The sequence below is a fragment of the Carex rostrata genome, chromosome 12 (assembly GCF_964058835.1).
Source record: "Carex rostrata chromosome 12, lpCarRost1.2, whole genome shotgun sequence".
In the NCBI taxonomy this organism is placed as follows: Eukaryota; Viridiplantae; Streptophyta; class Magnoliopsida; order Poales; family Cyperaceae; genus Carex; species Carex rostrata.
Genome location: NC_135929.1, coordinates 7,389,949 through 7,415,839, shown reverse-complemented (window position 1 = coordinate 7,415,839; position 25,891 = coordinate 7,389,949). Strand labels below are relative to the sequence as shown.

General features: G+C 34.5%; 3 protein-coding genes across 3 annotated transcripts; 2 read left to right on the top strand and 1 right to left on the bottom strand.

Moving 5' to 3' along the window:
• Window positions 1-1,691: 1,691 nt before the first annotated feature.
• Window positions 1,692-6,815, bottom strand: LOC144563250 (C3HC zinc finger-like protein). The gene is made up of 7 exons (XM_078312693.1): window positions 6,568-6,815; window positions 6,286-6,472; window positions 5,567-5,690; window positions 4,607-4,959; window positions 3,583-4,153; window positions 2,731-2,945; window positions 1,692-2,117 (listed from the first exon to the last, which is right to left on the bottom strand). Exons 1-7 carry the CDS (start codon window positions 6,672-6,674, stop codon window positions 2,046-2,048), a joined length of 1,629 nt encoding a protein of 542 aa, XP_078168819.1. The 5' UTR covers window positions 6,675-6,815; the 3' UTR covers window positions 1,692-2,045.
• A 6,152-nt stretch (window positions 6,816-12,967) lies between these two features.
• LOC144563572 (uncharacterized) lies at window positions 12,968-14,209 on the top strand. Its single transcript, XM_078313063.1, has 2 exons — window positions 12,968-13,980; window positions 14,038-14,209. The coding sequence occupies exons 1-2, from the start codon at window positions 12,977-12,979 to the stop codon at window positions 14,090-14,092; spliced, it is 1,059 nt and encodes a 352-aa protein (XP_078169189.1). The 5' UTR covers window positions 12,968-12,976; the 3' UTR covers window positions 14,093-14,209.
• A 4,943-nt stretch (window positions 14,210-19,152) lies between these two features.
• On the top strand, window positions 19,153-23,480 carry LOC144563720 (ATP binding microtubule motor family protein). Its single transcript, XM_078313213.1, has 7 exons — window positions 19,153-20,014; window positions 20,567-20,840; window positions 21,026-21,076; window positions 21,182-21,274; window positions 21,461-21,829; window positions 22,233-22,928; window positions 23,292-23,480. Exons 1-7 carry the CDS (start codon window positions 19,338-19,340, stop codon window positions 23,331-23,333), a joined length of 2,202 nt encoding a protein of 733 aa, XP_078169339.1. The 5' UTR covers window positions 19,153-19,337; the 3' UTR covers window positions 23,334-23,480.
• Window positions 23,481-25,891: the final 2,411 nt, after the last annotated feature.

Below are 25,891 nucleotides of genomic sequence, written 5' to 3'. Positions count from 1 at the left end.
TTTATTGCTTCTTTCTTCTTCCATAAGCAGCTTTAACTCATAGATCAAATAATATAAATGATAAATCATGCATATAGAAATTTATATAAATATGTTTTTTTAGTGAATTTTGAAATGTCTTTGTATTAGATCTTAGATAAAGTACATGCATGCCAGCAACTTCCTTGAACGACTTTAATAACAAATAGTAACTTCCAACAAATAAAGACTTTAATAACAAATATCAAAATCTCTCATCCAAAATATAAATTATGGATAATTTTTATTATTTATATAGGCCATTTATCCAATTTGGTATAATTTGGAAATTATTTAGTCAACAATAAAATATCAATATAACATCTAATCTTTTGAAGTTTTGAAAAAGTTAGTACACAGTTAATTCATATCACAGAGAGATAATATATGTACAAATTTTAATTTTAATAATGTTGATTGTTGAATAATTTATTCTCAAACCTTACACCCTAGTATAAAAAACAAAGAGATATACAAGACCCAATTAATTAAGCCATGATCATTAATTAATTGTTCTTCTAAAGTTCCACTAAACATTAGTCGTAACAAAGAAAACCATTACTGCAGATCGATGCATTAATTGTGTAATGAGATTGGGGTTTCAGAAACAGATAGATGATTGGTCAGATTAACGCACCTGAATTTTTTCCAACCAAAAGGGGGCACAAAATCTATGGGCAATTGGGAGCTAGCATATTTCAATGGACCATATATATGGTACGAGGGAGCTATTTATTATTATCAATTAACAAGATGTACAAATAAATTATATATGTTCTTTCTATAAATAAATAATTTTCTCCAGAACTTGAAAATGCTCTAAATATATTATAAATTACTTTTTTCGATTTAAATATACAACTTGACAGTGCTCTAAATATATAGAGGTGTAAATGATCTTTCATTGTATGTCTAAATTTTTAAGGTCTGGACTGTGTGATTTAGAAAAAAAGCAAAAAAAAAAAAACATAAATTTAGTTAATTAAATATGATTCGACTTGACCGTGTAACCGTGTAAGAAGAAGAATTCGTATCACCTAAGCCATAAGGTATCAAAATATTTCTGTTTGGATCTGGACCGTCCAATCAGAATATGCACGAAATTAGACCGTTCAGATCCAAACAGAAGTATTCTGGTACCTCAGAGAACGCGGATTCAAAGAAAAACAATCGCGTCCTTCGCCAAGAGCTCAGATCCAGTGTGGTCTCTGCCGTATGTATACCGTATAGAATGAGATCTGCATCATCCGTTTAAACCTGGCACGAATCATAAATCTCACTTCTATTTATTTAAGCGAATCCCTACAGCCACCGATGAAGTTCAGATCTAGTAAAGTAATCTGCAACATCCGTTTTAAACTGACACGAATCTTAAAGCGAATCCCTATAATGAAATAGGTGCGGAAATAGAGAATCGGATGAACCAATTTCAGATCCATGTCATCGACGGTTCAAGGCTCGGTCTAAAGCGTTTGATTTAAATTTTACGGTCCAGATCATCTTGAAACTGTCCAAATGAATTCTTCGCTTTGACCGAAGAGGTGTCGGATAATAATAACATGAGGCCCAGGCGCCTTTATTCGTTATTTATTTTGGGCTGGAATAGGCCCAGGTTTTATTATGGAAATAACATGAGGCCCAAACACTATGCAAGTAAAACTTGCCAGATAATAAAATAAATTAATAACTCGACAAATTCCCTTCATTTCTTAATCCTGAGGCTTAACATCTCACCTCTCCAACAACGGGTACTTCCTAATACAAATGTTGCGTTGTAAAAATAACAACAAAAAATATTTTAATGTCCTCTTATCTCTCTCTCTCTCTCTCTCTCTCTCTCTCTCTTTCTTGCTCTTTGGTTTTCTGACAACAAACACAAGCGCATTTCTAAAAGAGAGCCATTTCAAACTTTTGGGGTCAACAATCGACACTCCGAGAAATGGATCTTATTTGTGCAAAAGTAAGAAGCCATACAACTCTCCAAGTGATAGCTCCATGCCAAATTTAGTGTTCTTTAATGAATATAATCATGGAGTACTCTTTAATCTCTTGGAGGGGGACACCATAAACAACCTCCGCACGGAAGCTACTGGATCGTCCTGTCAATTGCCAAAAGTACTTGTCAAAACGAAAAGAGTTCTTCAACAAATCGAGGAAATAAGAGAAAAAGGCTAAAATCCATTATAGTTTTTTCTCCCATTTAAGCTTTTTCTCAACCTAAACATTTTTCTTCTTTTTATTATATTCACATCTTGAAACTGCCATACTGTGCAATTAACCCTTGATTTGATATAAATTTAACCATTTTTTCCGCATTTGACCACTACTTGATCAAAAGCCTGCTCACTGTTACTCAGTTTACCCTCAACTGTGCAATTCATCACCCAACAAACAGTGAGATTGGAAATCAATAAAAGCATCTAAAACTTCTCAAGTTAACACAAGTACTATGTCGATAGACGGTAGACTCGCCAAATCAAGGTTTAAACAAAATCCTAAATTCGATGCAAATGGATTAAATTTTCATAATGATGAAAAACCTGATTTAGCCTAATCAAAACTGAATTTGCCTTGTATTATGCAATGTCAATTGTGCAACAGAACAAAGGAGAAGCCAAAGATCTTGATTTTAATATTTTACATATAGATACTCTAAAGGCCATTTAAGACATGAAAAGAAAACTGAATAATTAAATAAATAATTAAAAATACCTCATCAAGCAATCTAGACTGCTCCTGGTTCAGGTTCTCCTCTTGTGGAGCCTCTCTATTAGAAAGACTTTCCTTTTGAGACAGCAATGCTGAGAGCATCACCTTCCAACCAGGTAAGGTTTGGCTCTCACTGTCGCCACAGATCCATGGACAGAATGTCCTGTGCTGCCTTATCGGATCAAACTCATCCAATTTGTCGAACAATACATGCTTTCCTAAAGTAGAAACATTATTATTGAGAGATACAGGCATTAGTTTTTATTACTTCTTACACTAATATTGTTTTATTCTTTGTTCTTTTGCTTTCCTTTTTGACAGAGTCTTGCTCCAAAGGATGGTAGGTGCAAATAATAAAATATACTTGAATGGGGCAGTTAAATCAAAGACAGACCGCACTTCAAAATTTTCCAGCCACAAAAATTGGGTTGTCAGCACATTATTTTTCTCTTTTCTCAACCTTCTTTTCCTCTCATGCACTCCCCCCTCCCCATTCAGGTCAAAATTGGAAGCACACGTCAGAGGTTCTAAAGTACCAGCAGCCAGCATTTCACAGAAAGCTTTATAAGCCTGATAGTACGTGTTATCCAAAAAAAAAAAAAACCTACAGAGGGTATTTCCCATTCTCCTTTTGTATCATTTACTGTTTACCTCATTTATTTATTTCAAGGACTCACCAGCAAAGCAGAACCATGACATTTGTTATTTATGAAATGAATATCTGGCATTTTTTCAACAAGTGTTCACAGATAATGTTAATGATTTCTAAGGGAAGAGAGCCCAAACAGTGGTTTCTTCTAATGAAAATCGTAAAAATATTTCTTTACCAACAACTTTTTTATGATTGGCTCTCACCTGACAAGTTTTCTGATGAGCCATTGGTGTTCGCTTGATCTGTTACTACTGCAACATCCCCTACACCTTCACTTGAAGATTCATCCATGCTTCTTTTGCGCTTCAGCCCTCCAAAATTTTGCAAAACCGATTTCAGGTGCCGGCTGATGACTGGTAAAGTAACTCTTGGCCGAAAATTTTGCCTGGTCGCTGGGGGACCACCTCCTATACTTGCACTAAAACCTCCTGCAATGCTACTAGTACCACTACTATTTCTAGCATCTCCTTGTTTGCTGGTCGAAGAACTTTCTTCAAAACTGAAAAGTCGGAGAGGCTTCTCCACAGTTGTGAAGGGCCAAAGAGCAGCGCGGGCCCCACAAAGATTGCACTCAAAGACAAACGATGATGGATCATGGTATTTTGATTCTCCATCATCAATGCTGGTTGATGAATTAAATGTAACTATAGTTGATCCTTGTTCCATCGATTCTGACAAGGTTGTGGTTTCCTTGTGAGAAGTTGGTTTGACTCGATCAATGGCGTAAGGGAGCTGGTGGAGCCCCCACCCACACAAAGCTATCAACTTCAGGGCCTACAAATAAAACAAATTGCAGCAATATTCACCAAATATAATTTTAATAAAAAGAATGCAACAAACAAGAACCACAGTAGAATAGTAACATATACCAACCACAGCATCCAATCAGTGATATCAGTTTTGGATCTGGGCATTATTTCCTCTTATGGGAATACTGCACGGGATAGCAACTTTGGTCAACTACTGGTAGATCACAACACGATAGATATTTTCTAAACCACTTGAGGCTATTTGAGAAGTGATTAATTCGTACATCACTTTATGCAGGTGAGATGATTAAATTATGAAATCAAATTACTTGTACAAAGTCTTTTCATATGTGGTACAAAATTCCTATGTAAATAAATTATTTCATGTTTCGGCATAGTGTTAAGTTTTCCTAAATAGGTTGTTACCACAAAAAAACAATAAAAATAAATAATACAAATTTGTACAAAGATGACATACCTCATAGTAAGCATCTGAATCATCAACTAAACCTTCTAGATCCTTTCTATGTACCCCTTCAGTAATCTGAATAATTCCCTTTATCATGACTGACGGAGAAGACTGCTCTTTCAAAAATTCCTCAATTCGAGGTTCTTGTTTCTTCATGTAACCCAAGGCATATGATGAGATCTTGGGAATGGATAAGAGCTGGAGAAGGTCGGTGATGTAATCCTCGTAGTTACGAATCAAAACTGAAGGGGGTGTGGGAGGAAAGAGAGCCAAAGACTCTTCACATATGTTGTCTGTCCATGGGCATAGTAGTTTGTGGCCATTATCCAGTTTCAAACTGAAAACAGCAGCCGCTTTATCCACTGCATTGGTAAAATAGAATCAGGATTATCGATACTGAATTTCACTATTAGTTATTTATCTATTTTCAATTGTGGCTAGCTAAGAGCTGTCAGCTGGGTTTAGCAATGGTGGATTAAGCAACAAGATACTAAAATGCTGTTTTCAAATTTTCCAAGTTATATCAATGTTAAAGCTAATAAATACACGACTACTCTGCACAGATGCCATTAAGGTCTTGATACAGTATATTGTCGCCAGAGGCAATTCAATGCTAAATTAGAATACTAATACTAATTGTACAGTTAGAACTTAATTCAGTCCAGGTTGCTCCAATCAGAGTTATATGGAAGTTAAATGATTAACAAGTAAATTTAGAAAATTGACAGCACTGGAAATTGAAACTTTTAACAGTAAATGGTGACCAGAACCATAGTCATACATGAGGAAATCAAAACTCATGCTACAATTGTTTGCCAATGATTTGTGGTTGGATTGAAACACAACAAAGTTAATCTGGCATTGAGGCTTCAATTCAGGAGTTAGTTAAAGTTTGGCTGTGCCCTTGTCAAAACTAAGCTCAGAATTAATTACAAAGATCAAATAAATAAAAAATGAAAGAAAAGACACCTTGTTGTGATGTCCAGGAAGTAGCAGTGGAGAACATGAGGCGGGCCCCACATGCCTCACATGATATAGTATCTAGCTCCACATTGACCCAACCTCTCCTAGCACAGTTAACTGGGCTGATTACCTAAAGGAACATAAAAAACAGTGCAACGGTTCAACATTTTCAGTTTTCCCAAATTTTCCGAATTGGTTTTCATGGTTTTCATTTGAGATGCTAATCAGTTATATTCTGATGTCTAAGCATAAAATAAGGCCTCTAAAGACATGTATTAAAACTGAAATTCTGCTAAACATATATTTCCTAGAATTAAAGAGAATCCAGGTCCAAGGCAATCATGGAATAATTTACAATTTATTGAATCCCCCTTAATATAAATTATATTAAATCACAGTTCAAAAGAAGAAAAATGTGACACATTATGATCATCAGTTCAATTGTAAAATTTGCTCCGATAAATTACCCTTTTGGCACATGCAAACATAAGATAGCAATTATTAAGCTCCCAATGATATTACAATCAAGAAATTTCTTTATACAGTATACACTCACCTACACCAATTTCTTAAAAAAAATACACCCAATTATGTGATAAACCCTCCGCATTAGTCTTTTCAACTAAATGAGGAATAAAGGTGGGCTTAATGAGCATATTGGTGGCACTTTAATGTTTAGATTAAGAGCAATGCACCAAAAAAAATTTATAACCTAAAAACAAAACCTTAGGTTTAGCGAACCAAGTCATGGCTTTGAACGTGGCAAGCCGCCGCATCAGATCAGCCCGGTCCCAAGGCCGGCAGGGAGGTGCAGGGCTCACTGCACTGACATGTGGGACCCGAAATCCTTTTTCCATCCCGAATCTCGTGCTAAGCTCTGCTTTTCTCGAAGTCTCCAAAGGTACCGGTGAACTGTTCGAATTCAAAACCAAACCAGTGGCAAAATCGATCAATTCAGATTTCAAACTAACGAAACACATAAAACTAAAATCGAAGGAGAGGCGCACCTGGAGGAAGAGGCTCTGGGATTGGGGAACTGGTACAATTTCTCCATGGCCTTCTTTAGCCGCCTCTCAGGTTCATCCGACGGGCTCCTCTCCTCTGTCCGATCCATCAGAGTATTGCCTTCTATTTTACTCGCTTCTCTCTCTCTCTCTCTCTCTCTCTCTCAGGTGTAATCACACTGCTTAATAAGATTGAGCATGAACCGCCATTACTGCGGTTTTTTTTCTTTGTTTTTTCCTTCTCTCTTTTCCGACCCCTAAAAAACCAAATTTTATGGTTTGATCTGGACCGTCCGATCTGCTCTGGCTCGATGATTAAAAGGCCCTCAACATTGTACCACGGCCCAGATTGGCCCAAATTTCTGATCAGAAGTTCTGAAACCAAACTCACAGTTATTACAGGATCCGTATTCTCCCAGGTACCTGACTCAACACAATTGAAAAGGACAGTCCAGATTTAATTTCAACCGGTTCTTGTCCGGATGGCTGAGGGGACAGTATTATTCGTGTTTTGAGATTCGTGCCAGGTTAAAAAGAACAATTTTGGGCCATCTGATTCAATTGTACTTAGTCCGGTAACCCAAGAGGATGTGAATTCGTTATTACATGGACAGAATGTTCGTGATTCATAACTCGTTTAGAATTAATTTGAATTCAATTCATCAACAATTTGAGTTAGATCTGATTCGAATTGATTGACTCGGTTGATTTACGAGTTCAATTCGAGTTGTACCCAATTCGCTCATAAGTAACTCGAGTCAATGTAATTTTGTAATTTGTAGACTTGTTTGGTAACTTTTGGACAATATTAGAAATTGTGGATTGTTTTGGTGGGTTGATCAATTTAGTAGTTTTTATTATGTATCTGAATTGTTATGGTAATTTACGGACTGTTTATTTTGTCTCAAAATCAAAATCATTAATTTCAATAAGTTAGCTCACGAGCTACAAATTGATTCGAGTTGTTAGGCATGGAGTTCACAAATTGAGTCTGAGTTTTTCCGAACTTGCTCATGACTAGGCTCAATAGAGCAGCTCTATTGCTAAAGTGGAAAAAATGTGATGTGGCGTGCCGGGACTACATTAATTTTTTTACGTGTTGTGTTGTGCAATGATTAAAATGTCAAGGAATAGTTACGGCACGCGAATGGTCACACCACGTGTATCACGTCATGATCAAACATGCATCGCGTGACTTATGTGACCATTTGATCATAATTTAAGTTAATTTATACAAGATTCATCATTTGATCAGTATTTGATGGTCCTAATTACACGTGACGTATCTAATGGTCCTAATTATATGTGACGCGCGTGACTACGTGTCATGCCGTATTATGACTAAATCTTTCACGTGACATGATGTGCCGTGCTAAAGTTTCAAAAAATAACCACAACACACAAATAATCACAGCACATAACTGACACGCATGCCGCACCGTAACCATGTCATTCTGTGACGAGCTGTAAAAAAGAAGGCGAACAAAGGGAGCAAAAATAAGAAGCCGAAGCTGCAGGCTGCTTCCGGTCGTGGGCTTTTGCTCTGTGGGCTCTTGTGTTGGGCCGTAGATATTAAATAAGAAATCTAAAATTAAATAATCTTAAGTTCGGTCTGGTAGTGATTGCTGACAGGACCGTGGTTTTGGACCGAGATTGAGTAAATTAAAATAATTAACGGATAAGTCAATTATTTAAATTGGAAAATCCTTTTAAAAAGCTTTTAACCAAATAGCAATATAAAACATGCATTTTAAGTATGTTCAGTATCCTTTGCTGAACCATTAGGGAAATTAACAATGATGTATGCTTTAATGAACATGTATCACATATATATGATGATATGAAACACCTTTAATCCGAGTAGAACTAGGGTGTTCTTGAACTAAAGTCTGGAACCTGTCAAATCGGCCTCAAATTACGAATCTGAATCGTTGAGACTCGTCTATCTTACGAGTGATGAGTCTACATGTGAAAATTTTAAACATTTGAATTAATTTAGTATAAAGTAAAGCGGGTCAAAATTAGAAGCTTAATAAATTAATTTTGATGCATTCATTTTTTGAACGTTTTTTTACCGCTTGATTTTATACAAAATTAATTCAAAAATTAAAATTTTCACATGTAGACGCATCACTCGTAAGGTATGCGGGTTTCAATGGTTTGGATTCGTCATGTAAAGCCGATTTGACGGGTTTTAGACTTGAGTTCACCAAGGAACCTGGTCATGAACTGAAGAACACCCTAGTTCTACTCCATTAATCCATTATATACTGATATGGGTTTTGTTGGATTCTTGGACATGTAGGATGCTTGATGCATGGTGTTATGTTATCCACCATTTGCCTAGGTGGCCGGAAACCAGTGGATATGGACATGATTTCCATCTAAATTATGTCTCTCCTAGTAGAGCATTGGAGGGTCAAGAAGTGATGGAGGAGATGGGGTCCACCAGGAACTACATGACCATGACGATGATATTTTTTTTTTTTTTTTTGATGTTTAGTGGTAAAACCACTAAAAGATATATTGATAAGAAACGACGATGATAAGTTTAATTAGCATGACAATTTTTATAGGAAGTCATTTGCGGTGAGTACGAATCGGCTGTTATTTTTGTGAAAACCTAGCTACTACCTAACTAATTGATGGATCAGTTAGCTAGATTTACTAGCTAGCTTGTGATGATGGGTGTCTTGATGTAATTTTTTTTCTTTTTTGGTTTCTAGTGCCTGTAATAGTATACTTTAGAAGTCATATATAACCCAAGAATTAATGACTTGTGATTAATGATTTTTAAAATGTTAGAAATAATTGAACTGCAAAATATTCAAGATCAGAATTATCGTAGCAGAATGTAACTTGATCTTGGAAGTTCCTTTCACGTACGTCTAGTCCTTTTAAACCTTCTCGTAGTTTGTCCAGTTCACCCAGCTCTTCTCGTCTATCCTCTTGAACACTAGTTGGAGTCACGCCACAGCGATATACCGAACGTGTCCCACTAATTCACAACTGAAGTACCTAGTACTCGGGATTCTCTCTTTGCTGAAATTTTTATATGTGTTTCTCTTTATCTGAAATTGTTTTTCAAATGAGAAGTATGTCATCTTATTTATAGAGGATGAGGAGACTTTTGCGAAAGGTCACATCCTTTTGTGTGACCTTTCATGAAAGGACACATCTCTTCGACACATCTCTTTGTCGAAAGGAGGCATCTCTATGACGCACCTCTTCGATGCATCCCTAAGACACATTTCAAAACTTATCAGATTAACTTGAAACGACAAGTACAAATTGACCAAAACATATTTCATAAGTTAGAATACATGCAAATTGTTTTATAACGATTAAAAATGCTTGATGACATGAATACTTTAAAAGTCTTGATGACATGAAATACTTTAAAAGTCTTAATATCCAATTATTTATAAGGAGGGTTCAAATGCCTCTATTTTTTGTGCCTATGTCTTCATTTTTAAAAACTTTAAAAACTCAAAATTTAAAACTTAAGAGTCAAAATAAAACCGTTAGATATGATCTATGTTCTTTTCTCTATGTATTCATAAAAAATTATCACATTTCAATTTTGTTTTTATGTAAAACTACAAGTTAAAAATCAACATCTAGAAATTATCCATATTAGCATGTTTTTTACAAGCTCTAGATAACAACCAAAACAAAATTGAAATATCATAATTTTTTACATGTGAATAAATAAAATGATGTAGATCATACCCAACGGTTTTATTTTGACTTTTAAGTTTTTAAAAATAGAGACATAGTGGAGGCACAAAAAATGGAGGCATTTGAACCCTCTTATTTATATGGCATATCAATTTGAATGCTGGTAAATAAATTTGATCTTAGATAAACTGTCTGCGATGGAGTCAGATTAGACACAACAAAACCAATTAACCAGGTAACTTTTGAAGAGAAAAAACATACATCAACTGCTTTATATAACATCTTTAGAAGATTTTTTTTTGTTTCAGTGCTATATTTTTACCCTTCTAACCTTACTGTCATATTTTTAAGTTTATCTTACTTGCGCATCTTTTAAGCAACATCTAATTACCAAACCTAAGCCACTGACACGAGAAAAGAACATATAAAAGATTCCAAGGGAGAACGAATAATTAATGGGGAAGTTCATGCTTTTCCATCGAAGTACTAAATGCAATCTCACACTCCATCATTGATTATTTATTTCAAGACACCCATTAATGATAAATATCTACATATACATGCAAAAGCATGCAAAGGATCCGCTTACATTTTATAGTTACAACATCTTACGTACAACATAATTTTTTAAAGTTCAAACAGTCGATCCAAATCGTTTAACATGATCTCTATATTATAATGTGTTTGGAGACAAAATTTATTTTTTTTAGAATTATTTTACTATTTATTAAGTATTTTACAAAAAATGTTGTTTTCAGACCATTGAAATTTGTACCCATGTTAATAAATAATAAAAAAAAAAAATTTTAAAATGTGAAATTTGATCTCCAACCACATATAATATAGAGATCATGTTGAAAGATTTAGATTGACTGTTTGAACTTTGAAAAATCATGTTGTAAAATGTTATAACTATAGAATGTTGTAATTGAATTCCTTTTTTGTATTCTCTATATTAAAATCTACATGGAAATCAAATTTTACATTTGTAGAAATTTTTTACTATTTATTAAGTATTTTATAAAACTTTTATTTTGAGACCATTGAATTTTGTATCCATCTTAATAAATAGAAAAAAAAAAATATAAAATTTACACAATTCGCACAACACTAAAACCAGGGTCGGAGCGTGCGGTGTGGTTTATTACTAAGGTATATTTGATAACTTAAATTATTGATTTTGTATCTAAAATGCTACAAAATAATGTTATATAACTTATTTTGATGATACATTGAATTAATTTAAGCACCAATAAATAAGAATCAATGACAACTAATTAGTTTAACAATCTAGATAATATCGTAAAAATAACTTACAACATTGAAATTTGACAAGTAAAACAAAGTATATATTTTGTACACAACATATACTTTAAAAATAATAAAATTTATATATGTTTTAGTACCGTTCATCAAATGACATAAAATGTGATAATTTATATTCAACGGGATTTAATGTAACAAGAAATGAATTTTGGTTGTATGAGAATTGATACATAACCGATTAATCTATAAGGTAAACAAAAACGTTTTTATTTTTTGTGTTTATTTAGATTATCTTGGCAAAGATATGTAAGAAGACATCATTAAAATTATCAAAAAGAAAATGTTGTCAAAAAAATTTTAATCCGTAAAACAAATAATTATTGCAGTAATGGATCACTGATAAAGTGAAATTTGAAGATATATGGCATGTCCCATGTGACTTTATGTGTTGCACAAACGACATGTCTAATTAAAATGTAGCGATTTCAGGGACAAATCCACATAGAGCCAAGAGGATAACTATCCTCTTGGATTTTTTTTTTTTTTTTATGGAGATTTAATAGTTCGAACAACTTTGTTCCCCTCCCTCCTCACCCCTCCTCTCAAAATTTTATTTGTTCCCTCTAAAATTCTGATTTATAATTTGAGTTAACATTGAGTTAAAATTATAATAAATTTTTTAAATTCTAATTGGTAATTACAATTAGAAATTAGAACATTGAAAATAAAAATGTTGTGAATTTCACATACAAATCCCCAAAGAGCCAAAAGGATAACTGCCCTCTTGGATTTTAAATTTTCTATGGAGATTTAATGGTTCAAACAACTTTATCCCCCCTCGCCCCTCCTCCCAAAATTTTATTTGTTCCCTCTGAAATTATGATTTATAATTTGAGTTAAAATTATAATAATTTTTTAGAATTCTAATTGGTAATTAGAATTAGAAGTCAAAATATTAAAAATTAAAAATCAGCGGAATTGAAAATCTTTAGTTAGTGCGTTGGTTTTTAGCTAATGGGTTTGAACCTGATTTGTTATTTTTTTTACGAATCCCCTACTTTGACGACAATCCTGAATCCGCCTAACGAACTCCCGTCTGATCTCATCTTCTCCAACGACTCACTCTCTATAGTCTCGTTTAATTAATTTGACAATGATATGATCCTCCTCAAATTGTTGCAGCGTGATAAAACTTTGTTTTCTGGTTACCTAATATTGCCCAATTTATGCTAGATGTCTTCAGAAAAAAAAAAAAAAAAAAAAAGTCTTCTTTGAGAAGATGGTTTGCATGGTTATTAATTTGGTAATTTTAGTTGCTGAGTTTCTAGAATAAAGAAGTAAATAACAAAAAGCTTTATATATATTTGATAATTCAACATTGGTGATTAAGACACCTCCTCTTCCTTTAGCCTTATAAAACTTGTATAAATATCACCTCACTTGGCATTCTGATCATCCTCACACAATGGCATCTTCCTCTTATTACTTCTTCCTATTTCTAGTTTTTGGTGTAGAGCTTTTCACTGTCCCGGTTTCAGCATATTATAAGCCACAAGGCCGCAAACTTGCCCACCACGGCCATGGCCGTATCACTGCTGAAGAACACGGTCACATGCCCGGACCAAAACCCAAGCCACCCCACTATGGCTATGGCCATGATATTCCCATTGAGTCTGAGGTAAATGGGCATATGGTGGAAGAGAAAAATGAATACATCCCGGAGCCTAAAACAAAGCCTAGCCCGGCTACTGAGCCTAAACCAAAGCCCGAGCCTAAACCAGAGCCTAAGCTAAAGCGTAAACCGAAGCCAGGTACTGAACCGAAACCAAAGCCAGAGCCTAAACCAGAGCATAAACCCGAGCCTAAACCCGAGCCTAAACCAGAGACTGAGCCAGAGACTAAACTAGAAACTGAGCCAGGTCCCTTGCCTGAACCAACACCTGATTCTAAACCGGAGCCAGGTCCCTTGCCTGAACCAACACCTGATCCTAAACCGGAGCCAGGTCCCTTGCCTGAACCAACACCTGATTCTAAACCGGAGCCAGGTCCCTTGCCTGAACCAACACCTGAGCCTAAACCGGAGCCAGGTCCCTTGCCTGAACCAACACCTGATCCTAAACCGGAGCCAGGTCCCTTGCCTGAACCAACACCTGATCCTAAACCGGAGCCAGGTCCCTTGCCTGAACCAACACCTGATCCTAAACCGGAGCCAGGTCCCTTGCCTGAACCAACACCTGATCCTAAACCGGAGCCAGATCCCTTGCCTGAACCAACACCTGATCCTAAACCGGACCCAGGTCCCTTGCCTGAACCAACACCTGATCCTAAACCGGAGCCAGGTCCCTTGCCTGAACCAACACCTGATCCTAAACCGGAGTCAGGTCCCTTGCCTGAACCAACACCTGATCCTAAACCGGAGCCAGGTCCCTTGCCTGAACCAACACCTGATCCTAAACCGGAGCCAGGTCCCTTGCCTGAACCAACACCTGATCCTAAACCGGAGCCAGGCCCCTTGCCTGAACCAACACCTGAGCCTAAACCGGAGCCTGGACCAGTTCCTGAGCTTAAACCAACACCTTAGCCGCCACATTATCCACCAACAGCTAATTAATTAGAGGCAGTCATGCTCAATGTGTACTAGTATTTGGAGTAATTATCTCAAAATAAATGGCACCTTTTGGTGCTTGAGTTTAGTGTGTACGTACGTATGATTCTTCTTTTTGTCATTTTAAGTATGATTCTACTTGTAACACTGCTGTTATTTTTCCGTGAAGAAAATGCTGGTACAGCTTGATAACTTTATAGCTACTAATACATTGTCCCTGAGCAAAACTGACAGTTTACATAATTTAAAGAATATCTTATCTGATAGCCTATGATATACTCTATCGCCTGTTAACTTTTATCCATATATAGGCATCCATATCACTAGCTAGCAACAAAAGTTGGTAATGTGCAGAGGCGGATTCAGAATTTTCATTAGGAAGTAAAAAAATATTGAATCAGATTTAAACCCATTAACTAATTGGGTACTTGATAAAAAAAAATACTTTGACTTGTACTTTTCAATACTCTAACTTCTAACTTCTTATGCTTTAACTTATAATTTTAATTACCAATCATAATTCAAAAAAATTATTTTGATTTTGATACTAAATTTAACCCGAATTACAAATTAAACAACCAGAGGGGGAAAAAAAATCCAAGAGAGACAAAATCAATCAGTACCGATAGATTACCATTAAACCTCAAAATTTAGGGAGAAACAACGCCCCCTGTTACATGCTGGGTCTGCCTATGATAATGTGTGTGTTTCCATTGACACAACATATATTATAAATGAGGAATACATGGTAATAAATATGATAAAAGTTACTCAAGAAATGAAGTATAAATTTATCTCGGGAGAATTTCATATATATCACTCAAAAAATATGAAATTACGTATTTATCATTCAAATTTCTGTAATTACATATTTATCATCTAAAAATATAATAACGTACATATCTCCGGATATGGATAATTCGTTCCGTATCCAGAGATTATCCGAATTCAGATTAAACGGATACAGATACATATATTTTTTGCATATGGTGAAATAATGGCGGATACAAATAATTTCATGAAGGTGTAAACGGAGCAGATATTCGGATGTATTCGGATCCGAAATTACTCCCAACCGGCTCAGACTTTACTGTTCCAAAAAGAAGTCGTTATATAATTATTTCATATTCATTTCAATCTTGGTTGTGGGATAAACGATAATACGATCCGGTTTCTAATTTAATCTCCTTTTCATTGGTGATGGCGCTACGTACAATAACTCTATTTATTTTTTCCTTTTTACCTCCATTTTTCTCCATTCAAAATTTTAGCCTGTGACTGTAGTTTGCTTTTAATTAGTCTCTGTTAAATTAGTTTTAACCCTTGTTTCAATACAACAACAAGATACTATTTTGTATTTTATATTATTTTTTATTAGTTAATTATAATTTTTTATTTATCATATTTTTATTTGTATCTTAAAGTGCTTATCCGATAATTATTTGTTTCGTATCCGTATTCGTAGATTATTCACTCCGTACCCGTATCCGTTTAAGGTGAATTTGATTTTAAATTTTGATATCCATCCACTATCCACTATCCGTATCAGTATCCATATCCGCTCATTAAAAAACGAATACGGATACAATATTAATATTACCCGCTCGGAATCCGTTCCGTTTTCACCCCTACTTGGTTGCTTGATCGGATCATAGACAAAACGGGCCATCTTTCATGAAATTTGGTAAGATTTTTATTTGAAATAGTATTAACGGGCCTGAATTGTTGTACTAATTCATTTAAGCGTTTAAAGTTTCGTCGAAAGCAAAAAAATCATACCTTTTGCTGTGTTGAGACTCATATTGTGGCCAATTATATCATGACTTTTAGTTATTTTTCGATTTGTTTAAGAAATAAAATAAACAGATAATGTCGAAAATGTAAAAAGAAAGAAAATAAAATAAATAAAACTATGTTGCTATGTAGTAAAAAAATATTTTTGGGTACATAAGTAGTTTTATTGTCCGAAATTTGAATTGTTAGAAAAATAATAATAATGATATAAACTTTATATTATTTTAGTCTCATGTTGTGTCTCGTAATGTGCAATGTTATTTCTTTGGAAAATAATTACGGTACAGTGCGACACACCAAATACACTATGTAACGGAAACTCATATTGCGCCACAATGTTCGATCACAGCGGCATGTTGTAACTTTTTTACATTATGGTCATAGCCATAGTAACAAATGAATAGTTCGGGTTTAATTTGGCGGGGTCAAAAGTTCGTGATTCGGTACAACAAAGAAAGAAAGAAAAAAATAACTCAAAAAAATGCAAAAAGAAATAATAAAAAAAAATTGTATTCTTTTCACGTTTTTCTCACGAATAATTCGTGACTCATTTTATTCGCAAATAAAATGTATTATACATTTTTTTATTTATTTGAAGTTCAGTTCGATAAAACATCAAAAAAACCGAATAAAACACAAATAATTCAGGGATATTGTTACTGTACTCACAGCTAAACAGCGCTAGTACATATCCACACTAGTGTTGAATGCTCTCCAGTACTAAAATTATGGTACTGGTCCAGTGGTCCATTCCACGGTGTACCAAGTACATAACTGCTGCCCGTGACAGGCTATCTACTTCTCTTCGTGCGATTAATTCCGAAAACACAAAATCAAAATTCAAATGTTGATAGGGATCGCACGCTATTGATTATTGAACAGTAAATTTACCTGATATAAATTATAAATTAAAGAGGGGGGCCTTTTTTTGAATGTTTTTCATAAGCAGATAGCAGTGTTTTAGGTTCAAATTAAATATTCTTTTAATTACAGCGAGCGTCCTATCTGTCTCATTTATTTTGATTTTTGAAAGTTTGAATCATGATAGCAAACAAATCTTGGGTAAAGATTTTAACAGAGTAGTTTTAGCTTTATGCAGCGCACAGACTATAGAATCAACAAAGAGTTGCATATGGTTATTGCACTGCATGAAGCTAAAATTGCTCTGTTAAAATATATACGCCAAATCTTACAAATAGGAGCATCCGACCATGCATGCTAACAAGATTCTCGGAATGATACATTTAATATACCTTTATTATTCTTATTTAGTGCATTTTCTAAGCAAGATTATGCTGACAAAAAATCTCTTAATGTTAAGATATGACCATTAATAAAATGATTATCAAAATTGAAAAAAAAAAATATATAATATTTTCTTTGATTTGAATAGGTGGTACATCAAATTTAGTGTAATTTACAAATTAATTGAAAATATAACGGTTTATTTGTTTTGTCAAATTTAATACACAGTATGTCTAAACTATCAAGAATATACCAATAAATTGAGTATTTAGTAATATTAAGAGCTAAATACTATAAATTTAATAATATAACTATATATCGGGCTATTTCAAGTCGAGCTCGAACGAGTCATACAATTTGATTTAAAGCTTTATCAAGAGTACTCAGAATGAATAGAGCTTATGTCAGGTTCGAAATCTAAATAAAAAATCTCTAGTTAATATTAAAAACAGTTGAGTGACTTGATTCTCAATTACTCACAAAAATAAATAAAAACTAGAGCTTATGATATATTAAAATTGCATGGGTAAATAAACATTTATAAATATAAATGGTGTCATTGAATTCACTGTTGATAAAAATGACAGTCTTTCATTTCACCGTGAAAATTTTAATGTATCATCCTTCCTACAATTATAAAAGACAACCTGCTTGGAAATTAATTTTGTATATCATTTCCATCCTTATATCTCATTTTAATTTTAATTGTAAGACATACAGATAATTGTAAACTAATTAACAATTTTAAATCAGTTGTAAAAGCTTATATAAATATTAATTTTATAGATTTTTAACGATACAGATTTATAAAATCAGTAATTCTTACATATATTTTTAAAATTAATATTGAAATTATCACATTAACAATTACAATTGATTTACAATTAGAATGAAGATGTTCTAAGAACTTTGAAAGTGTTTTTTATTCAAATAAATACGATCAATTTGACTTGAAAGTATAAAATGTGCTATTTAAATTGTGGAGGGTTCAATTACCTCATGTTTTTCATAACTCATCAAAACTTATACTTTATATCTTTATTTTCAAAACCAAAACTATCGATCTGAACCGCCCAACATGATATACATACTAAAATATGTTTGGGGATGAAATTTTATAATTTTTGGAGATTGTTTTACTATTTTTAAGATAGATACAAAATCAATGTTTTCAGACCGTTAAAAAAACAATGATTTTCTACTCATCTGAGAAAATAGTAAATTATTTCCAAAAATTATAAAATTTCATTTCCAAATATATTTCAGTATGGATATCATGTTGAGCGGTTCAAATCGACAATTCATATTTTAAAAATAAAAATATAATAAGATATGAAAGATACGAGTTGTAACCCCCATTTAAATTACGACAATTATGAAAATCGTTATCTGTTCATCAATCACCACCAAACAACACAAAATTCCATGGGGCATGGACAATTATTGTGAAACAAACATCACATTTTTTTTCCACTGTTGCTTGCTGAGCCACAGGACCATTTAATAATACTCAATTAAATCGTTGCTGTCTTTGAGCCTTCTTCTGTATTCAAGAGAAGTTCTCTCCGTTTTCAAATACTGTCGATGTACCCGCAGGACTGGAGGGATAAAAAAACTGGAGAGAAGATTCTCTGAAATCTTTCTCATTGACCGTTCCGATGTAGCACAATATTTTCGACCGTTATACCTCGCTCAATTTGAATGGTTTCGTCCAAAGGATTTTGTACAAATTGTATCCTAAAACATATATAAACCGTCCGATTGCGTCAAGATTCTCAATAACTTAAAATGTCACGTGAATCTAGACAATCCGTACGAATTTTGACGCGGATCGGACGAGTTTGGTCAGACGGAGGACAAAACCTTTGCACAAAAACCCTATTCCAATTTGAAACCCGATCCCGCCCCTCACTCCATCTCAGTCAACGCCTCAGATCTCTCCCTCGATATCTCTCCCCTGATTTTGTACCCCCAAATCTCTCTTCTCCTCTCTCGTTTCCCCAAGGTTTCTCTTACATTATTACATTATTAGTTTCTTGAGCTGCTCAAATTCTTCTTCTGACATTTGGCCTCGATTTCAAGAAACCAAAATCAATCCAGCTAGCTTCTAAATCTCAGTATCTGATTTTGTGATTTTTTTGGCATTACATGCTCAAACATCGTTCTTGAATTGCTTGACAAAATGCCGGTGTCCACCCAGGCTCATATATCAATCAATCGAAATGAGGCAAAGATGCGCTCGCCGACTTGTCGGAACAACCCAAACCATGACCTCAAGGAAAAGATGCGCTCACTCACAGCTCTCTACGAACAACAAAAGATGAACCAGCATGCCGCACGTACCATTGGTACACATCACCCTAGTGTTGACCTGCATGGAGCAAACCAATCCAAGAAAGAATCGAGCCAAGAAGGGGCAGAAGATGACCAAGATCCCACCTTGTTCACACAAAAGAGAGAGAGAACTGTTCATGTGTTTTTACCAAGACAGGGGAAAGAGAATAGCAGGCCTTACTCTTGCCCTGTCAAAAGAACAGGAGGACCCACAACCAAGACTGAGAGAAAGCTATCTATGGGTGGATTAGGTGCACAGGTGGAAGAAGGGTCTGGTCAGACAGAGAGAGAGGAGAGGCAAGAAGGCAGAATAGTTGTGTTTGTGAGGTTGAGACCAATATCTAAGAAAGAGAAGGAAGCTGGGTCAAGGAGCTGTGTAAGAATTGTTAACAGAAAGGATGTTTATTTAACTGAATTTGCTTCAGAAAATGACTATTTAAGGTTGAAGAGAGTGCGAGGTCGGCATTTCTGTTTTGATGCAGCATTTCCCGACTCAACTGGTCAAGAGGAGGTTTATGCTACCACGTAAGATTTTTGTTCTTGGTATCTTGCTTCTTTTCCTTTCTGTTGTTTTAGAGTCAGCTTTTGTTATACTCAAGTGAAATTGAGGTGAAGTTGTGTTAGACCAATTTAATCTCATGTGATTTACAGTATGAAGTTATGGGAATAAGGGCTAAAATTGCTCTTTATAGTTAAGTTGTTATCTATAATTAGTGAATATAAAGTGAAATTAAGCTGAAAATCTTATTTTTGTTGAGAAATTTAAGTAAAATTAAGGGTTATATTGTGGAATGCTGGAGAATTTTGGAGCTGAAATTGTCTATCTGTAGATTTAATTGTAATAATTGTCTCTCAGACTTTTAATTGGAAAATAACACAGGAAGGAGAATTGTCGGGTATATTTTGAAAAGAAATCACGAGAGAAAGGAATGCAATACATAGGAGCTAATGGGATTCCCATGTTGTAATTAATACATGGTAAAAGGAAATATTGTATGATATTTTTTTAGCAATTTCTAGGGTCTTGCACCAGAAACTTTTTCTTTTTCTTATTATTCTTATTTCATTATAATGCAGGACAGCAGCACTGGTGGAGCGGGTGCTGCAGGGTCAAAATGGTACAGTATTCTGCTATGGGGCTACAGGAGCTGGGAAGACGTACACTATGCTGGGTACAACGGATAACCCTGGGGTGATGGTTCTTGCTATCAAGGACCTCTTTGCTAAGATATGCCAGCGCAGTCTCGATGGAGCCCACTCTGTCAGTCTCTCTTATTTGGAGGTGTATAATGAGACTGTCAGGGATTTATTGTCACCTGGCCGGCCTCTGGTACTTCGTGAGGATAAACAGGTAATCTGGAACTTGGCACTATTTGATTATGCTTTCTTGACTGGTACATTATGCTAGAAAACTTAACCTGCTTTCCAGGTACATTTTGGGGTTACTTGCATAATTAGAAGGAGATTCAACAAGTAGAAATGTATATCTGTTATTTCTTCAGGGTGTTTATGCAAACTTGTTTTTTATCATTTCAGGGAATTGTTGCAGCTGGTCTCACTCAATATCGGGCGTTCTCGACTGACGAGGTTATTTATTATCCTAGCTGGTTGCTCTATTAAAAATATCTTAGAAAATCTTATAAAGATGGTGCATAGTGTAATTTGTCTAACTAAATACTGCATCTGAAACAGGTGATGAGGTTGCTTCAGCAGGGCAACCAAAACCGTACCACCGAACCAACCCGAGTCAACGAGACCTCCTCACGTTCTCATGCTATTTTACAGGTAATAATTACCTGCATCTTACTGCCCCACATGAAATAAATACCAGTACAACAATCATGCCATAATAATCTAAAGATTTTTTGGTTGAACTCCCTGACATTTTAGTCTCATTCAAATGTAAGCAAGATTATACTACAAATCTTGTTTAAGGCTAAGAATTTTTTTTCTCCCTTTCTTCCATTTTAGGTTGTTGCAGAGTACAAGGTAGAAGACCCAACTACAAATACCATATTGACCCGGGTTGGGAAGCTCTCTCTAATCGATCTTGCGGGGTCAGAGCGGGCACTGGCAACCGACCAGCGAAGTCTCCGGTCCATTGAGGGTGCCAACATAAACCGCTCGTTACTTGCCTTGAGTAGCTGCATCAATGCCTTGGTTGAAGGGAAGAAGCACATCCCGTACCGCAACTCCAAGCTGACACAGCTGCTCAAGGACTCGCTTGGGGGTGCGTGCAACACAGTGATGATTGCAAATGTCAGCCCATCAAATCTGGTGTTTGGTGACACGCAAAACACACTGCACTGGGCTGACCGGGCCAAGGAGATCAAGACTAAGGTATCATCTACATCATGTCTTGTTTAGATATGCCGTGTTGTATTGAGAATTTTCACTGTAGTTATAGAAAGCAGAATTTTTCCACAGGAGAGATTTCATTCAACTGGTATTGGTTATTGATATTATCATAACAGTTGCAGTTCTGACCTCTCATATAATTTTTTCTCAATTTGTAGATAGGCACACAAGAAAAAAAATGATTAAAAAGATAAATTTTATGTTATGCAATAAATAAGTTAGCAATAAAAAAAAGGAGTTGTATAGAAATAAATTGATGAGAGGTCCCTTTGAGTGAATTATAAAATTCATGGCTAAGTGCAGAATATCATCATTTCATTTTTTTGCCATAATAAAAATGAAATTTCCATTAGCAAATTATAAATCAAATCTGTTTTTTTCTCAGCCAAATACAAATGAGGAGGCGACCAAAATACCAGAAACTGAAAGTGATCAGTCAAAGCTCGTGCTACAGCTACAAAAGGATAACAGTGAGTTACGGCAACAACTAATCCAGTGCCAGCAGAAGCTACTCTCAATGCAATCACAATCACTTGCATGCAACTCCACTTCCTCACCCGCTCCATCTTCCGCAGTTTCTTCTCAATGCGCCTCCACCTTATGCAAAACCAAACGAAACATCTTACTCTCCGGTACCTGCTTCGCTACCCCTGACACAAAAAAGAAGCCACTAGGAGATGATAACACTTTATTAGTCAAGGAATTGAAGAAGAAGGTGAAGGATTTAGAGGCTAAGTTAGAGAAGCAAAGGAAAGATCACATGACCCAACTCAAACAGAAAGATGAGTTCATTCGGGAATTGATTGCGAAAAAGGGTGTAAATGGAAAATGCATGGGAGGTGAGAGGAGGATGTTGACAAGAGCCGGTTTAAGAAAAGTTGTTGAAGAAGTGGAAGGGGAGTTGAAGAGCCCGGTTCAAAGCCACAGGTTTGTGTCCCCAATTCAGCAACAGGCAAATAAGAAGAGGAGCTTTTGGGATATAACAAACGGGAATAGCCCCTCGGTTTTGGCTGTTAATGGGAGGAAGACTAGAAGCCATATAACTGCAGAGGGGCATAGTACCCCTTCTATGCTACTTCAGGTATAAATTTTTCCCAAAAACTAAAAACAGAAAAGCACTGTTACCCTGTAAAATGACACATGGACACATCAATGAAAAATGAACATACAACATATTCTTATCAACTTTCTTTATAAACCGGTCCCTGATAAGGGTGTTTGATAGGAACAAATTTATGTTTGGGATGTGGAAGGACTTTCAAATTTATTTATTTTTTTTGGGGGGGGTGTGTGCTGAATTTGTTACACCAAACATACCAAATGCAGTGCATTTTTGTTTATACTGTTACTGTTTGCCTGTTTACTTGCTGATATGGATTGTTTATTACTGTTTCTTGGTATGTTCTCTTGTCGGTGCCGTGCTTTGCAATTCACCTCCTCTTAGCCAGGCTTCAGTTGTCAGAGATTTGGAATTTCCAAGTGCTAACACATGCTGAACCAGATAAATTATAGAATTCTTGTAATACTTTCGTTGTAGAATAAATTAAGTCCTCTGATTACAGTAGATTTTCTCTTGAAAGAGAAATTAGTTGCCTTTTTTTTCTTTTTTACTTTTTTGTCCTTTCTGTTTTGTTGTAACGTGATGCTTCATTAATAATGTCATTGATTTATCTTTTTTTCTCTTGGAAGAGAAATTTGGTGTTTGTTGGCCTATCTAATTTAATGTGTAATTTGCTAAATCCTCAAATTTTTTTCACCAAAAGAAATTACACATGATGCAATATAGTATAGAAATTACATATGATGCAAAATTTTCCCCTCTAATTATGAAAATGTTCAACTGAGGCTGTTTGTACCAACAGCTCAAGTACAAATGTCAGTTTGAACTAACAAGTTTCTTTACATTAGCAAGTAAATTAAGCATCAAAATTCATACAAATTAAAATATTTTTATATTCTATTGATGTAGACCTGAATAGTATACTTTTTTTCACCATTTTAATCAAAACAAAATGTTCCTTATTACTAAGCAATGTGAGACTGAGCAGCTGAGCCCTTTGTTGTCAGTTCAGTTGTGAAGCAAACCGGTCGTGTACTTCTAATGGACCGGGTTTTACTGAGCCGATAGATTGGTCTTGATATGGACCTTTATGCTTGATTGAACTTAGAAGGTACCCTTTGCGCTTTTTCCGCAGTCGATCCAAGATCACAATTTGTTCTGATTATTTCAATCTTGCCTTTGGGAAGTGCTTAAATGCGCAAGTATTTATTATTGTTTCGCAACTTGCATCATCCCTGAAATTTGAATGGGATCTTTTTCTGTTTCAGACCGTTGGTAGAACATTTCAGATATTATTTGGCGTTTTCATTCCTTTTTCCATTTTACTTTAGACGGCTCTTTTAAAAAAGTTTTTGTGGATGAAAAGGAACGCGTGTTTGATTTTCATAAAAAGGAAAGAAAAAAAAATTGGATTCAAAAGCAAAAAAAAAAAAAGAAGGTTAAATTTGGAAGGACGGCCCAGTATTTGGATTTTGGGCCCATTTTTCGTATTAGCTTTGGAGAGAGAATGAGAATTTTAGTTGTAAAGAAATGATTCAAACATCGTTTTCTGATATCTCTATAAATTTTATCATTATTTCTGAAATATTTAGTTCTGTAAAGTTAGAATCATTACTAATGAAACTTTTAGATACAGTCTATATTATTTTCTGTATCAATATAAATTTAAGATGTTTATATAGACAACCAAACTATTTGCAGCCATGCACTCTGACAATTTAAAATTTCCAGCATAATATTTTTGTTTTATATTTTGAAAACCAAGATATTCTATAATTTTTTCAACATATGTTCTTTGTATATAAGGCTCGTTCGGCAAGAATCATAAATTATATTTTAAGCTACACTAAGAAAAATTTATTTGACAACAAAGTTGAAAAATAAAATTCTTAAAATACCTTTAAGCTAGGCAAAATGCTTGTTTTGCATAATCAGGGAATTCACATCCCCTCAGATTATCTGACTTAGGAAAATTGTTCTTTCAACTTGGCACAGATCTCGAAGTACAAATAATTCGATCCCTGTGCTATCTCGAATAAGCACCGACTGAGAATAATTCTAAACCGTCTATTTCAATTTGCTTGAGTCAAGTACCTGAGAGGATACAGATCTATAATGACTTAAAAAGCTTTTTGAAGTTTTGTTTTAATTTTTTTTGTAAAAGAGTATGTATTTGACAAGCTTAAGAGAAAATATAAGAAATTAAGCCTAATCCGAGTGTGCCAAACAGCTTCGTTACGAACCCTTCGAATTGGTTTCAAACACTTTTAAATAAACGGTGTTGATCTTGGAAATTTTTTATCTGTAGAAATAAAAAAATAAATGAGAGAGAAACAGATAGAATATATTATGTTTTCGATTGGTAGAATTGCTATTGATCCTAAAAAAAAATCAGATTAGTAGAAATTCTACCAATTCAAACTTAATTAGTGTTTTTTTTTATAATATGATGTATAGATGGAGGGAATTTTTATATTAGATTTTCAGTAAAATATAAAAAAGTTTTACAAAAAATAGATGAATATTTCTATTATATTTAAATTTTATAATACTCTTTCTATTTTTGTAAAATATTTTTATATTTTACTAAAAAACTAGAAGAAAAAAGACAAACTGATTTTGATCTGTAAAAATCCTACAGATTCAAACTTTTCTATTTTTAAAATCAGTAAAAATTCTATCAATCTTTCTACCAATTAAAAATATAATGTACTCTTTTCTATTTATCTCTCTTTCTTCTCTTTAATATCTACTTATAAAAAATTTCCGTTGATCCTGCTACGTCAGCACTTTGTACCCGACGATTCGCCTGCATGGCTGGTCTGAAGAAAGCTGGAAACAACTTTAACGACATTGAAACAAATTATATATACATATTCCAAATTTACTTGATATACGTGGTACGATATAATAGGTTGTAGTATATAATCGTAGATTTCCGAAAAGAGATCGATAAAACAAACTAATTAACAAGTATATATTTC